General features: G+C 48.3%; 1 protein-coding gene across 5 annotated transcripts in view; it reads left to right on the top strand.

Moving 5' to 3' along the window:
- The window catches only part of dip2bb (disco-interacting protein 2 homolog Bb), a 187,916-nt gene extending 172,307 nt beyond the window's left edge, over positions 1 to 15,609 (top strand). For all 5 annotated transcript variants that reach the window (XM_060920263.1, XM_060920260.1, XM_060920264.1 and 2 more), the window contains 6 exons: positions 5,968 to 6,029; positions 12,163 to 12,220; positions 12,295 to 12,369; positions 12,583 to 12,757; positions 12,878 to 13,001; positions 14,627 to 15,609. In XM_060920263.1, the coding sequence (XP_060776246.1) occupies positions 5,968 to 6,029; positions 12,163 to 12,220; positions 12,295 to 12,369; positions 12,583 to 12,757; positions 12,878 to 13,001; positions 14,627 to 14,879 (747 nt within the window). In that variant the 3' untranslated portion in view covers positions 14,880 to 15,609. The remainder of the gene's footprint in view (positions 1 to 5,967; positions 6,030 to 12,162; positions 12,221 to 12,294; positions 12,370 to 12,582; positions 12,758 to 12,877; positions 13,002 to 14,626) is intronic.
- Positions 15,610 to 16,182: the final 573 nt, after the last annotated feature.

Raw genomic sequence — 16,182 nt, 5'->3', positions numbered from 1 at the left:
ACTGAAGCAATTATATTTGGCAAAAAGGAGGAAAGGCTTAGGATTGCCACTGTTCTTGAAACTAAGGGGCTTAAAGCAAAGGATACTGTCAAAAACCTTGGTGTCCTTATTGACAGCGAACTTAACTTCAACAGTCATATGAAAGTGGTAAAAAAGTCTGCATTCTTTCACCTAAAAACATTTCTAAACTCAGGGGTTTCATGTCAAAACATGATCTAGAAAAACTTATTCATGCTTTCATCTCCAGTAGGGTTGATTACTGCAATAGCCTTTTCACAGGTCTTCCAAAAAAGACCATTAAAGAGCTTCAACTAATCCAAAATGCAGCAGCAAGGGTTCTTACAAGAACAAAAAGGGTCGTCCATATCACTCCAATCCTAAGGTCTCTGCACTGGCTCCCAGTGAGCTATAGAATTGACTTTAAAGCACTACTTCTTCTATTTAAAACATTAAATGGGATGGGACCCAGCTACCTACTGGATATGTTTCAATTATATGCACCAACTAGGTCTCTAAGATCACAGGAGAAAAACTTGCTAGTAATACCAGCTGTCAAAACGAAGTGTGGTGAAGCAGCCTTTAGTTGCTATGCTGCTAAGCTTTGGAACCGACTTCCAGATGAGATCAAAAATGCTCCTACTGTTGTTAGTTTTAAATCCAGGCTCAAGACAAAGCTGTTTTCAGATGCTTTCACTTGATTAATTTTTACCTAAGTAATTAATTTCCTTTAACATAATTTCTTTTAATTTTGATTTTAATGATTTTACTTTCTTTATTTTAATTTCTTTTTAATCTTGGATTTTAATGATTTTACTTTTACTTTAATTCTTTGTTACTGTGATCCTCGTAGATTTTGTCTGCGGGACGATTTTATTTGGTGATCCTCGTAGATTGTGTCTGCGGGACGATTTTTGTTGATCCTCGTGGAAGAGCCACGGGAAGAGCGCGCTTTATGTGATCCTCGTAGATTTTGTCTGCAGGACGATTTTTGGTGATCCTCGTAGATTTTGTCTGCGGGACGATTTTTGGTGATCCTCGTAGATTTTGTCTGCGGGACGATTTTTGGTGATCCTCGTAGATTTTGTCTGCAGGACGATTTTTGGTGATCCTCGTAGATTTTGTCTGCGGGACGATTTTTAGTGATCCTCGTGGAAGAGCCACGGGAAGAGCGCGCTTTATGAGTTAAACCCATAATAATTAATCTCGAGGCTGATTCCTTTTTTGAACTTTATTTCATTTTATTATTTTATTTCTACTATTGTTTAATTCTTATTATTTTTCTTCCCCAATTATTTTATGTAATTTTATTTTCTATTGTTTACTGTTCTGCTTTTACTTCTGTAAAGCACATTGAACTGCCACTGTGTATGAAATGTGCTATATAAATAAACTTGCCTTGCCTTGCGTTGTCTGCAGTGACGTCTGTAGTGTCATCCCTGTGTTGTCTGTAGGGATGTCCCTGTTTCGTCTGTAGTGATATCCCAGTGTCGTCCCTGTGTCATCTGTAGTGTCGTCCCTGTGCTGTCTGTAGTTTCGTCCCTGTGCTGTCTGTAGTGTCGTCCCTGTGTCATCTGTAGTGTCATCCCTGTGTCGTCTGTAGTGTCGTCCCTGTGTCGTCTGTAGTGTCGTCCCTGTGTCATCTATGTTGTCTGTAGTGCCGTCCCTGTATTGTCTGTAGTGCCGTCCCTGTGGCTCTGTGTTGTCTGTAGTGACATCCCTGTGTCGTCAGTAGTGTCATCCCTGTGTCTCTATGTCATCTGTAGTGACATCTCTGTCGTCTGCAGTGACGTCTGTAGTGTCATCCCTGTGTCGTCTGTAGGGATGTCCCTGTGTCGTCTGTAGTGTTGTCACTGTGTCATCTGCAGTGATGTCCCTGTGTCGTCTGCAGTGATGTCCCTGTGTCGTCTGCAGTGACGTCTGTAGTGTCATCCCTGGGTCATCTGTAGTGTCATCCCTGGGTCGTCTGTAGTGTCATCCCTGTGTCCTCTGTATGGACGTCCCTGTGTCCTCTGTAGGGACATCCCTGTGTCGTCTGCAGTGACGTCCCTGTGTCGTCTGCAGTGACGTCCCTGTGTTGTCTCTGTGTCGTCTGTAGTATCATCCCTGTGCCGTCCGTAGTGTCGTCCCTGTGTCTGTGTCGTCTGTAGTGTCGTCCCTGTATTGTCTGTAGTGCTGTCCCTGTGGCTATGTCTTGTCTGTAGTGCCGTCCCTGTATTATCTGTAGTGCTGCCTCTGTGTTGTCTGTAGAGACATCCCTGTGTCATCAGTAGTGTCATCCCTGTGTCTGTGTCATCTGTAGTGACATCCCTGTCGTCTGCAGTGACGTCTCTGTGTCATCCGCAGTGATGTCTCTGTGTCATCTGTAGTGTCATCCCTGTGTTGTCTGTAGGGATGTCCCTGTGTCATCTGTAGTGATATCCCAGTGTCGTCCCTGTGTCGTCTGTAGTGTCGTCCCTGTGCTGTCTGTAGTGTCATCCCTGTGTCGTCTGTAGTGCCATCCCTGTATTGTCTGTAGTGCCGTCCCTGTGGCTCTGTGTTGTCTGTAGTGACATCCCTGTGTCGTCAGTAGTGTCATCCCTGTGTCTGTGTTGTGTGTAGTGACATCCCTGTGTCTCTGTGTCATCTGTAGTGACATCCCTGTCTGTAGGGATGTCCCTGTGTTGTCTGTAGGGATGTCCCTGTGTCGTCTGTAGCGTTGTCCCTGTATCGTCTGTAGTGCCGTCCCTGTGGCTCTGTGTTGTCTGTAGTGACGTCTCTGTGTTGTCTGTAGTGACGTCTCTGTGTTGTCTGTAGTGACGTCTCTGTGTTGTCTGTAGTGACATCCCTGTGTTGTCAGTAGTGTCGTCCGTGTCTGCGTCTTTATGTTGCCTGTAGCGACATCCCTTTGTCATCAGTAGTGTCATCCCTGTGTCTGTGTTGTCTGTGTCTCTGTGTCATCTGTAGTGACGTCTCTGTGTCGTCTGCAGTGACGTTTCTGTGTCGTCTGCAGTGATGTCCCTGTGTCGTCTGCAGTGACGTCTGTAGTGTCATCCCTGTGTCGTCTGTAGGGATGTCCGTGTCGTCTATAGTGATATCCCGGTGTCATCCCTGTGTTGTCTGTAGGGATGTCCCTGTGTTGTCTGTAGTGATATCCCAGTGTCGTCCCTGTGTCGTCTGTAGTGTCGTCCCTGTGTCGTCTGTAGTGTCGTCCCTGTGCTGTCTGTAGGGTCGTCCCTGTGTCGTCTGTAGTGCCGTGCCTGTATTGTCTGTAGTGCCATCCCTGTGGCTGTGTTGTCTGTAGTGACATCCCTGTGTCATCAGTAGTGTCATCCCTGCTGTGTCTGTGTCGTCTGTAGTGACATCTCTGTGTCTCTGTGTCATCTGTAGTGACATTTCTGTCGTCTGTAGTGACATCCCTGTCGTCTGCAGTGACGTCTCTGTGTCATCCGCAGTGATGTCTCTGTGTCGTCTGCAGTGACGTCTGTAGTGTCATCCCTGTGTCGTCTGTAGGGATGTCCCTGTGTCGTCTGTAGTGATATCCCAGTGCCGTCCCTGTGTCGTCTGTAGTGTCGTCCCTGTGCTGTCTGTAGTGTCATCCCTGTGCCGTCTGTAGTGCCGTCCCTGTATTGTCTGTAGTGCCGTCCCTGTGGCTCTGTGTTGTCGTTGTGACATCCCTGTCGTCAGTAGTGTCATCCCTGTGTCTGTGTTGTGTGTAGTGACATCCCTGTGTCTCTGTGTCACCTGTAGTGACATCCCTGTCGTCTGCAGTGACATCTCTGTGTCGTCTGCAGTGACGTCTGTAGTGTCATCCCTGTGTCGTCTGTAGGGATGTCCCTGTGTTGTCTGTAGGGATGTCCCTGTGTCGTCTGTAGCGTTGTCCCTGTATTGTCTGTAGTGCCGTCCCTGTGGCTCTGTGTTGTCTGTAGTGACGTCTCTGTGTCTCTGTGTTGTCTGTAGTGACGTCTCTGTGTTGTCTGTAGTGACATCCCTGTGTTGTCAGTAGTGTCGTCTCTGTGTCTTTATGTTGCCTGTAGCGACATCCCTTTGTCATCAGTAGTGTCATCCCTGTGTCTGTGTTGTCTGTGTCTCTGTGTCGTCTGTATTGACGTCTCTGTATCGTCTGCAGTGACGTCTCTGTGTCATCTGCAGTGACGTCTGTAGTGTCATCCCTGTGTCGTCTGTAGGGATGTCCCTGTGTCGTCTGCAGTGACGTCCCTGTGTCGTCTACAGTGACGTCCCTGTGACGTCTGCAGTGACGTCCCTGTGCCGTCTGCAGTGACGTCCCTGTGCCGTCTGCAGTGACGTCCCTGTGCCGTCTGCAGTGACGTCCCTGTGCCGTCTGCAGTGACGTCCCTGTGCCGTCTGCAGTGACGTCCCTGTGCCGTCTGCAGTGACGTCCCTGTGCCGTCTGCAGTGACGTCCCTGTGCCGTCTGCAGTGACGTCCCTGTGCCGTCTGCAGTGACGTCCCTGTGCCGTCTGCAGTGACGTCCCTGTGCCGTCTGTAGTGATGTCTCTATGTTGTCTGCAGTGATGTCTCTATGTTGTCTGCAGTAATGTCTGTAGTGTCATCCCTGTGTCGTCTGCAGTGTCGTCTGTAGTGACGTCTCTGTGCCGTCTGTAGTGTCGTCCCTGTGTCCAGATGTTGTCTGTAGTGATGTCTCTGTGTCATCTGTAGTGTCGTCCCTGTCTCTGTGTCGTGTGTAGTGTTATCCTTATGTCGTCTGTAGCATCGTCCCTGTGTCTGTGTCGTCTGTAGCATCATCCCTGTGTCGTCTGTAGTGACGTCCCTCTGTCATCTGTAGTATTGTTCCTGTCTCTGTCATCTGTAGCATGGTCCCTGTGTCTCTGTGTTGTCTGTACTGACGTCTCTGTGTCATCTGTGGTGTTGTCTCTGTGTCCTCTGTAGTGACGTGTAGTGTCATCCCTGTGTCTGTGTCGTCTGTAGTGACATCCCTGTGTTGTCTGTAGTGACGTCCCCGTGTCTATGTTGTCTGTAGTGACGTCCCTGTGTCGTCTGTAATGACACCCCTGTGTTGTCTGTAGTGTCGTCCCTCTGTCTGTGTCGTCTGTACTGTCGTCCCTCTGTCATCTGTAGTGTCGTCCCTGTGTTGTCTGTAGTTCCGTCCCTGTGTTGTCTGGAGTGTCATCTCTGTGTCGTCTGTAGTGACATCTGTAGTGTTGTCCCTGTGTCGTCTGTACTGTTGTCCCTGTCTCGTCTGTAGTGTTGCCCTTGTGTCATCTGTGGTGTCCTCTGTAGTGTCGTCCCTGTGTCGTCTGTAGTGTCGTTCCTCTGTCTCTGTCATCTGTAGTGTCGTCCCTGTTTCGTCTGTAGTGTCATCCATGTTTCATCTGTAGTGTCGTCCCTGTGTCGTCTGTAGTGTCGTCCCTGTGTCGTCTGTAGTGTCGTCCCTGTGTCGTCTGTAGTTCCGTCCCTGTGTTGTCTGGAGTATCATCTCTGTGTCATCTGTAGTGACATCTGTAGTGTTGTCCCTGTGTCGTCTGTACTGTTGTCCCTGTCTCGTCTGTACTGTTGTCCCTGTCTCGTCTGTAGTGTCGCCCTTGTGTCATCTGTGGTGTCCTCTGTAGTGTCGTCCCTGTGTCGTCTGTAGTGTCGTCCCTCTGTCTGTGTCATCTGTAGTGTTGTCCCTGTGTCGTCTGTAGTGTCATCCATATGTTGTCTGTAGTGTCATCCCTGTGTTGTCTGTAGTGCCGTCTCTGTGTTGTCTGGAGTGATGTCTCTGCGTCGTCTGTAGTGTCATCCCTGTGTCATTTGTCGGGACATCTGTAGTGTTGTCCCTGTCTCGTCTGTAGTGTCGTCCCTGTGTTGTCTGTAGTGTCGTCTGCAGTGATGTCCCTGTGTCATCTGTATTTTCGTCTCTGTCTTGTCTGTGCATGAACCTTGACACATTTATTAAAAGTATTTTTATTGCAGGTCTTTAGAATAATATGTGTGCGTGTGTGTGTGTGTGTGTGTGTCTGTCTGTCAGGGTACAACTGGACCAGATCCCTCTACTGTGTATGTTGACATGAAGTCCCTCCGACATGACCGGTACAACACACACACACACACTGTTATAACCTACACTTGATTTTATATCTGACTGTATTATTTTATACACACACATACACAGTACCAGTGAAAAGTTTGTACACACCTTCTAATCCAATGTTTTTTATTTATTTTTATGAATTAAAAGTCACTTCATGTCTTAAAGTAATGATGGATGTCGTTTCTCTTTACTCAGTTGTTCAGTTCTTGACATGATATGGATTACTGCAGTTGTGGAATCGGGCTATTTACTGTATTTTTATTATTTACTGTTTGATCTCAAACACATTCAGAAGGTAAGAAACTCGTCTGCTAATGACCTTTTGACGAGACACACCTGTTAATTGAAAAGCATTCCAGGTGACTCCCTCATGAAGCTGGTTAAGAGAATGCCAATAGTGTGTAAAGCGTCATCAAGGTAAACGCTGGATACGCTGAAGGATCTAAAATAACAAACTTTTTTTGTTTTTTTAACACTTTGTTTACCACATAATTCCAGATGTTATTTCATAGTTTTGATGCCTTCAGTTTTGTTCTCCAGTGTAGAGAATCGTCACAATACAGAAATACCTGTGAATGAGTAGAGTGGGGGTGTACAAACTTTTGACTGGTACTGTAGAGCTTTAGTTTCTGTATTCTCTACAGTTTTGTGCTGCTTTGTTATTTTCTTGAAAGTATATTTTATGATTCGTTTGTGTGTATATTGTTTTTTGTCTCTTGTTCTGCTGCTGTAACTCTGGGATTTATAAAGCGTAATCTTGAAATCAGATGTCACGTACTGATGGATGCAAAAGTTTGTGCACTCCATCAAATCACATATTTTCTTTTCATTGAAAAGAAATAAACGCAATCTACAAAATTCAGGGATTTTATATTGGTGTAGCAACTCGGATGGGTGGGTGGAGCACAGAAGGACGGCAGGCCAGAACTGAGTTCACAAACACGTTCATTATAGCTTTTCAGCCTTAACTATACTTTGGTATACACACATACACACACTAGTCGTCTGGTTGGGGAGTGAGCCCTTTCTGCTCTTGCTCTCTTCCTTAAATAGGGCGCGGTCACTGGGGAAGACACACAAGCACATTAATCAACCTCAGGTGTAGTGATTCTGCCACTTACCTTCCCCGACTCCACCCTCCGGTCACAGACTGACGCTTGACCATGCCCCCACTGCCACATACCCCCACCACCCGACTCAGGCCGGGCAGCCGTCCGGCCCGCAGCCAACTCCCCCCCTCCCCCCCCGATGGGAGAGGAAGTCCGCCACGACCATCTGCGCCCCTGGCCTGTGGACCACCTTGAAGTTAAAGGGTTGGAGTGCCAGATACCAACGGGTGATCCGCGCGTTGGCATCCTTCATGCGGTGGAGCCACTGGAGGGGCGCGTGGTCCAAACAGAGGGTGAAAGGGCATCCTAGCAGGTAGTAACGGAGGGTAAGGACCACCCACTTGATGGCCAGGCACTCCTTCTCTATGGTGCTGTAGCGCCCCTCACGCACCGACAGCTTTCGACTAATATACAGCACTGGGCGATCCTCCCCCTCCACCTCCTGGGACAAAACAGCCCCCAGCCCTCTGTCCGACGCGTCCATCTGCAATATAAAAGGGAGAGAAAAGTCAGGGGAGTGTAACAGTGGCCCCCCACATAGTGCAGCCTTTACCTCAGAAAAAGCCCGCTGGCATTGCTCCGTCCACTGCACCGGATCTGGTGCCCCCTTTTTAGTGAGATCAGTCAGCGGGCTGGTGACGTCCGAATAATTAGGTATAAACCTACGATAATAGCCGGCCAGCCCCAGGAACTGTCTCACCCCCTTTTGGTCTTGGGCCTCGGGCAGGCCGCAATCGCTGCAGTCTTGTTAATTTGGGGACGCACCTGCCTATTGCCCAAGTGGAAGCCCAGATACCGTACTTCCACCCGCCCAATCGCACATTTCTTCAGGTTGGCTGTGAGACCCGCCCGCCTGAGCGACCTAAGGACGGCCCTCAGGTGTTGTAGGTGCCGCAGCCAGTCATTACTATAAATAATGATGTCGTCGAGGTACACGGCAGCATAGGTGGCGTAGGGGCGGAGGACCCTATCCATCAGCTGCTGAAACGTAGCGGGCGCCCCAAACAGCCCAAAAGGAAGTGTGACGAACTGGTGTAAGCCAAATGGTGTGGAAAAGGCCATTTTTTCTTGGGATAATGGGGTCAAGGGGATCTGCCAATAACCCTTTGTTAAATCCAGTGTCGAGTAAAAGCGTGCTGTGCCTAGCCGATCGAGCAACTCATCAATACGAGGCATTGGGTACGCATCAAATTTAGACACCGCGTTGACTTTCCTATAGTCTACACAGAATCGGACCGACCCGTCGGCCTTGGGTACCAAGACCACCGGGCTGCTCCAGTCACTGTGGGACTCCTCGACGATGCCCATTTCGAGCATGGCGTCGAGTTCTTCCTGAACCACTTTTTTCTTGTGTTCGGGTAGCCTGTAAGGGCGGCTACGCACTACCACCCCCGGGGGCGTCTCAATGTGGTGTTCTATGAGGTTGGTGCGGCCGGGCAGGGACGAGAATACGTCCGAAAACTCGGTCTGCAACTGGGCAACCTCCGCGAGTTGTGTCGGGGAGAAGTGGTCTCCACAGGGGACCGGAGAGGTACGCGATGCCAATGTTCCCTTTTGAACCTCCGGCCCCAGCTCCGCCTTCTCCGGAACCACCGACACCAATGCCACGGGGACCTCCTTGTTCCAGAGTTTGAGCAGATTGAGGTGGTAAACTTGTAACGCCCCACCCCTGTCCGTTTGCCTCACCTCATAGTCAACGTCCCTGACTCGCCATGTGACCTCACAGGGTCCTTGCCACTTGGCGACTAATTTGGAGCTCAATGTGGGCAACAGTACGAGCACTTTATCTCCCGGTGCGAACTCCCTGAGGCGCGTACCCTTGTTGTACAGGCAGGTTTGTCGTTCTTGGGCCTGCCGCAAATTCTCCTGGGTTAGTTGCGTGAGTGTGTGGAGTTTTGCACGCAGGTCAATAACGTATTGGATTTCATTTTTACTTTGTGAAGGTCCCTCCTCCCAATTTTCCCACAGCACATCTAGAATGCTGCGCGGCTTATGCCCGTATAACAATTAAAACGGGGAGAACCCCGTGGAGGCTTGGGGGACCTCTCGCACTGAAAACAACAAGGGTTCGAGCCACTTATCCCAATTACGTGCGTCCTCACTTACGAATTTTTTAATTATATTTTTGAGGGTGCGATTGAACCGTTCCACTAAACCGTCCATTTGTGGGTGATAAACACTGGTGCGGATCGGCTTAATACCCAACAGCCCATACAGTTCCTTCAGTGTTCGTGACATAAACGCGGTGCCTTGGTCAGTCAGAATCTCTTTCAGGATTCCAACTCGGGAGATGACGCGGAACAGCGCCTCCGCAATACTGCGTGCTGAGATATTGCGAAGAGGCACTGCTTCCGGGTATCACGTTGCATAGTCCACCAGAACTAATATAAAGCGGTACCCTCGTGCTGACCGATCTAATGGCCCGACGAGATCCATCCCAATTCTTTCGAACGGGGTCTCAATTAATGGTAGGGGGCGCAAAGGCGCTTTTGGAATGGCTGCTGGATTTACTAACTGGCATTGGCACGCCGTACACCACCTACGGACATCGCCGCGAATCCCTCGCCAATAGAACCGGGCCATTATTCGGGCTAGTGTTTTATCCTGCCCTAAGTGTTCAGCCATGGGATTAAAGTGAGCCGCCTGGAATACCAATTCCCGGTGGCTTTTCGGAATCAAAAGCTGCGTGACTCGCTCTTTGGTTTGAGTGTCCTGCATCACTCGGTATAATCTATCCTTCATAATCGCGAAGTAGGGGAAGGACGGGGTGGCGTTTGACCATCGATGACTCTCACTTGGTCAAATGCATGCTGCAGAGTCTCGTCTCGCGACTGCTCTAATGGAAAATCCGCGAGGGATTCCCCAACAGAGAGAGGAGGAGCCAGCGGCTCCTCACTCTGACGCGGAGCTGACGTCGACGACTCTGTGACAGCTGCTCCCGCCAACGTGACACCGGGACCACCCCTTATTAAACTATGGCAGGACCCACTCTTTACTAGGTGCCTCATTAATTCCCCAAATCCCAGCCAATCCGTCCCCAAAATTATAGAGTGGGTAAGGTGAGGATTAACCGCCGCCTTCACTATAAATTTTTCCCCTTGGAAAAAAATGTGGACTGACACTAAAGGGTAGCTGTGAACATTCCCGTGCACACACAACACCTTCACCAATTGTGCTCCCCCCAATGCCTCGTCTTGCACCAGGTTTTGGTGGATTGAGGTCTGATTACAACCAGAATCTACCAACACCTGATATGTATCCCCTTGGATACTCACCGGTCTGCGATACGCTCCGGCCCGATCAAGGGCGGCTCCTGGCGCATCGGGGATCCGAACCACCGCGCCCACCTCCATTATCGAGCACTGCGGTTGGAAGTGGCCCGGCTCCCCGCAGCGCCAGCAAACCAGCCCGGGCTTCCTCTCTGCACTGGTGCTCTGGGGCTCACTCACCTGAGGGGGGGAGAGACAGACACAGACGGGAGAAACAGGAGGGCACCGCGGGTGCGGCGGGCCAGCTGGGGTGGGGCCGGCCCCCGCCTCCGCGGTGGGGGAACGGGGCGAGGACGAGACACAGGAGGAGAGGGGGAGAGAGAGAGAGAGGAGAGGGGAGAAGAGGTTGTCTGCTGTCCTGCCGTCGGGACAGCCGCCAAATGGTCCTCCGCCAGCTCGATTGCCTGATCCAGCGATGCCGGGCAGTGACACTGGACCCACTCTGCAGCTCCGGCTGGTAGACGCGCGATGAACTGCTCCAGCGCCACCTGGTCGATGATCCCCTCGGCGTCGCGGTTGTCGGCCCTCAACCACCGCCCGCAGGCGTCCTGGAGTTGCTGGCCAAACGCGAACGGCTGGCTGACTTCCTCCAAGCGCAAAGCGCGGAAGCGCTGCCGTTATTGCTCGGGGGTGCGTCCCACACGCTGGAGGACGGCCCGGCGAAGGTCCGCGTAGGCCAGCCGGCAGTCGGCGGGGAGCTGTGGCGTGGCCAGCTGCGCCTCTCCTGTTAGCAGGGGGAGGAGGCGCGCCGCGCGCTGTTCCATCGGCCACCCCGAGGTCTCTGCAACCTGTTCAAAGAGCGTGAGGAAGGCCTTGGGGTCGTCCTGTGGGCCCATTTTCGTCAGGGTGAAGGGGGACGGTCCCGCGTCGGCGGGGTCCGCCGACGCAAGGAGGTGCCGGAATACCTGTCGCTCTTCCTGCTGAGCCCGCACCAGGGCCTCGAACCGCTGTTCCTGATCCCTCCGGAGGGCGACTAGTGCCTGGTGCTGGCTTTGCTGGGCCGTGGCGAGGGCGTGGACCAGCTCGGTGAAAGGGGAGGACTCCATGGGGCTGTTTTCTCCTGCGCTCCGTCCCGGGTTTCGGCACCACTGTAGCAACTCGGATGGGTGGGTGGAGCACAGAAGGACAGCAGACCAGAACTGAGTTCACAAACACGTTTATTATAGCTTTTCAGCCTTAACTATACTTTGGTATACACACATACACACACTAGTCGTCTGGTTGGGGAGTGAGCCCTTTCTGCTCTCGCTCTCTTCCTTAAATAGGGCGCGGTCACTGGGGTAGACACACAAGCACATTAATCAACCTCAGGTGTAGTGATTCTGCCACTTACCTTCCCCGACTCCACCCTCCGATCACAGACCGACGCTTGGCCACGCCCCCACTGCCACAATTGGATTCACTTAAAAATTAGAGAAAAAAAATCGTAATTGTGTCATGTGAAAAAGTTTGTACACCCCACAATCAGTACTCAGTAATGCCCTGTTTGGCACAAAGTTTGAAGAGTCGGAGGATTTATTATGCTCTGGAATTTTTGCACCAAATAGCAGCTGCTTAATGAGTCAGTTATATTCTGTGACTTTATAACTGGAAGGGTGTTCAAACATTTACAGGTCATAAAATATGTAATTTGGCCAGGGGTGCACAAAGTTTTGCATAGAGCCATAGCTTCCAAATAAGTGGAGTCATTGTTGTGAATATGGTTTATATAATATAGTGATTGTTGATTCTGTGTGTGTGTGTGTGTGTGTCAGGGTGAGGCTGGTGGAGAGAGGAGCGCCTCAGTCTCTTCCTCTGATGGAGTCTGGAACAGTGAGTCAAGGTCCTCCCACTTTATATCACATGTGATCAAATCATCAACATCTACAAACATGTTCTTTCTTTAGATCCTCCCTGGTGTGAGGGTGGTGATCGTCAACCCCGAGACTCGGGGACCGCTGGGAGACTCTCATCTGGGGGAGGTGTGTGTGTGTGTGTGTGTGTGTGTGTGAGAGAGAGAGAGAATGCAGAAACAACCCTCTTTTTATACCTAACATGAGCTTGTGAGCTTAGCTTGTGTGTTCTGTAAGTAAACACTTTCTATTGGCCCTGAATCAGTTTCATACACACTGATTGACTGAGAAAGGGTTTTAACTGTGACCTTTGACCCCACTTTCTCTGGGTGTGTGTGTCAGATTTGGGTGAACAGTCCTCACACAGCATCAGGTTACTACACCATCTACGGAGAGGAGAGTCTGCAGGCAGACCACTTCAACACCAAACTCAGCTTCGGAGATCCACACACGCTGTGGGCCCGGACCGGGTACCTCGGCTTCGTCAAGAGAACCGAGCTCACGGACTCCAGCGGCGGTGAGGCGGAGATACTGATAAGCACGCTCCGATTCTTACGTCTGATACCACGTGATGCTGTGTGATATGCTGTGTGCTCTGATTTGGAGCGTCATGGTGGTGTTTGTGTTCCTGTGATAGAGAGACATGATGCTCTGTTCATCGTTGGTTCCCTGGATGAGACTCTGGAGCTGAGAGGACTGCGCTATCACCCCATTGATATTGAGACCAGCGTGCAGCGAGCTCACCGCAGCATCGGAGAGAGGTATGAGTCCTGAGTCCGATTTCTGAGTCTGAGTCCCAAGTTTTGAGTCCGGAGTCCAAGTCCTGAGTCCAAGTTCTGAGTCTGAATCCCAAGTCTAAGTCCTGAGTCCAAGTTCTGAGTTCGAGTCCCGAGTCCTGAATCCAAGTTTTGAGTCCAAGTTCCGAGTCCTGAGTTCGAGTTTTGAGTTCCGAGTCCGAGTCCCAGACACGAGAGACGAGACTTCACCACATCAACTCGAGCAAACCTTTTAAAAATATCTCAAGGCTGTAAGATGATAAGGACGTGTAAAGAGAAACTAGCTGTTTTCTGTCAAATAATGCTGTCAATCAACTCATTAACCACACCCTGATATTTGAAAAATAATAACCTCAATCTGTTGTTGTTCTGGTGAAATATTAAGTAATGAGTGTTTTCCTCTAACAGCACTTCCTCCAATGTTTTATTCCTCTTACACTACACCCACTTACCAATGATTACCTTTTTATTTACTAAACAACATCAGACTTTTTATCTGTTTATAGTTACAAATTAGTTCCTGTTGTTGCTTACGTTATAGCAGCTGTAAACACTCAGTCCCTCACCAGCCTCTCTTTATTCTCTCTCTTTATGTCAGTAAACCTGCTGAGACTGACCAAACTATAAACATGGACACTTTGAACTACAGTTCCCAAGAACCACAGTGCCCCATGTCACCAGTCTATTGATTACAGCTGCTACTCATCTCCCTAATTACCTGTCTCTCTATTTAAGCTTCCCACTCACTCCACTCCAATGCGAAGTATTGTTCTGTCTTCAGTTCATACCAAGCCTTGTATTTTCTGTCTGCCTCTCGATAGGCTGACCTTTGCTGTCTCTCCACATTTACGGTCTTTGTCTTTCCTCTACTATGCTGATTGCCCAACCCTCACTAGTTTCCTGACTTTGATTCTTGTCTCACGTCTTGACTTTGTTTACAGTTTGCACCCTGATATCCTCTGCACATACATCCATAAGTGCCTGCATTCTGACTCTTTAAAAAAAATCTGTAAAAAGTGTAAACTCCTCTGTACTTAAAATTCCAGCTTCACCTCTGACTGTTCTGCAGCGCTCACACTGGAGACTCCTTCCAGAAACTATACATAAATAAACATCTCATTACTTTTTTAAAAAATGTGGAGCGTCTGCTGGACACACCCCTGTGAATGAGCTGTTGCTATGGAAACAATAACCTATCAGAATGAGTGCATTAGTATAAACCTGCACTACTGTCAGAGCTGCTGTTAGAGAGAATTAATCAACACCTTTTGACCAATCAGAGTGCAGAACTCAATGAAAAGGGTGTGTGTGAGAGGTGTGGTGGTGTGGATGGTGTTGTTGTTGACGGTGTTGTCCATGGTGGTGTTGACGGTGTTGTCTGTGATGGTATGGATGGTGTGGATGTTTGGTGTTGATGGTGTTGTCTGTGATGGTGTGGATGGTGTTGACGGGGTGTTGACGGTGTTGTCTGTGGTGGTGTGGATGGTGTTGCTGGGGGTGTTGACAGTGTTGTCTGTAGTGGTGTTGATGACAGTGTTGTCTATGATGGTGTGGATGGTGTTGCTGGGGGTGTTGATGATGGTGTTGTCTGTGGTGGTGTTCCCTCTCAGTGCCGTGTTCACCTGGACTAACCTGCTGGTGGTGGTATCAGAGCTGTGCGGCTCGGAACAGGACGCGCTGGACCTGGTGCCTCTGATCACCAACGTGGTTCTGGAGGAACATCACCTGATCGTGGGTGTGGTGGTGATCGTGGACCCTGGTGTCATCCCCATTAACTCCCGCGGAGAGAAGCAGAGGATGCACCTGAGAGACTCCTTCCTGGCCGATCAGTTAGACCCCATATACGTGGCCTACAATATGTGAGGAGAACATCTCCAGATCTTTACACACTTCATGCTCAGCTTGAGTTCTCATCATGGGCTGTGAGTAAAATAAATAAAATAAAAATATCAGGTCCAGTCACTATAATTTATTATTTATAAGCACATTATTGTTCTCTTCGTTGTATTTTAAAAGACTGATTGAAGCTGTTCCTCTCACTGAGATCAGTTTCAGCACTTTTAAAAAGATATACTGTACAAACAACTGTTTCAATTAAAGAACTTTTCCGCATGTAGAAGCAGCTCGGAACGTTTATTTACACAGAAACGCCATGATTTTAAATTATTTGTTTTTGGTACAAACACTGAATTAAATAAAATTGTATTTATTATTTAAAGCACATTTCATTGAACGTGAACTCCATTCTCATGTTTTACACACACTCCCGTGTGTGTGTGTGTGTGTGTGTGTGTGTGTGTGCGTGACATGTTTATTATTTATTTTGATGCAGACTCTTTATTAAAGCTGCGAGGATGACGGTTAAAATTGGATCAAAAAGTGACATTTTATTTATTTTCTTCTTATTATTATTATTAATTAGGAATATGTTATATATAAACATGGTAGCAAAGCTTGGTAGCAAATTTGAATTTCCCTCCGGGGATTAATAAAGTAATTCTGATCGTGTAAACTCAAATAAAACACAGAGAAGGAAAGAAAGAGGAAATAATTAAAATGTACTTTACAAGACAGTTTTTGGAAACTGAATGAAAATGACAACAGAATTAAAATATTTTAAATTCTATTTTAATTGTTTTATTTATTGCTAACTTCATAAAGCATTTAAAAAAAGAGTTTGTCCTTTGTATAAATTCGGCAGTAATTCTGAAGTCATTAAATGACATAATAAACAATGTTACACTTTATTAAAATTTTATTACTTATTTTTTTTCGGTCCAGAATTTTTATTTTAAATTTTGCTCCATCAAAACTAATCGAATATAGAAACATAACAGAAAAGTAAACCGGATGTGTAAATAAATAAATAATCAATCAATCAATCAAGCAAACAAACCTGCACTGAGATTTAAAACACACACACACACACACACTAAGGTGCTTCTATAAAAATCAGGATGTGTTTGTATGATTTCTAACCTGCAGGAATGAATCTGTACATTTTATTGCTGTAAACTAACAAACTGTACAAAGGCAGAGATTTTACACACACAGAGGCAGAACGTGTGTGTGTGTGTTCCTTTCTTCTCTTGTTTGGTTATGGATCTGATTATAAACTGCTCGAATCACTGAGACTATAAATAACCACTTCCTGTTTCTCTTCCTT

Source organism: Neoarius graeffei, chromosome 4 (genome assembly GCF_027579695.1).
Source record: "Neoarius graeffei isolate fNeoGra1 chromosome 4, fNeoGra1.pri, whole genome shotgun sequence".
NCBI classification, from domain to species: Eukaryota; Metazoa; Chordata; class Actinopteri; order Siluriformes; family Ariidae; genus Neoarius; species Neoarius graeffei.
This window is presented reverse-complemented; position numbering and strand designations above follow the sequence as displayed.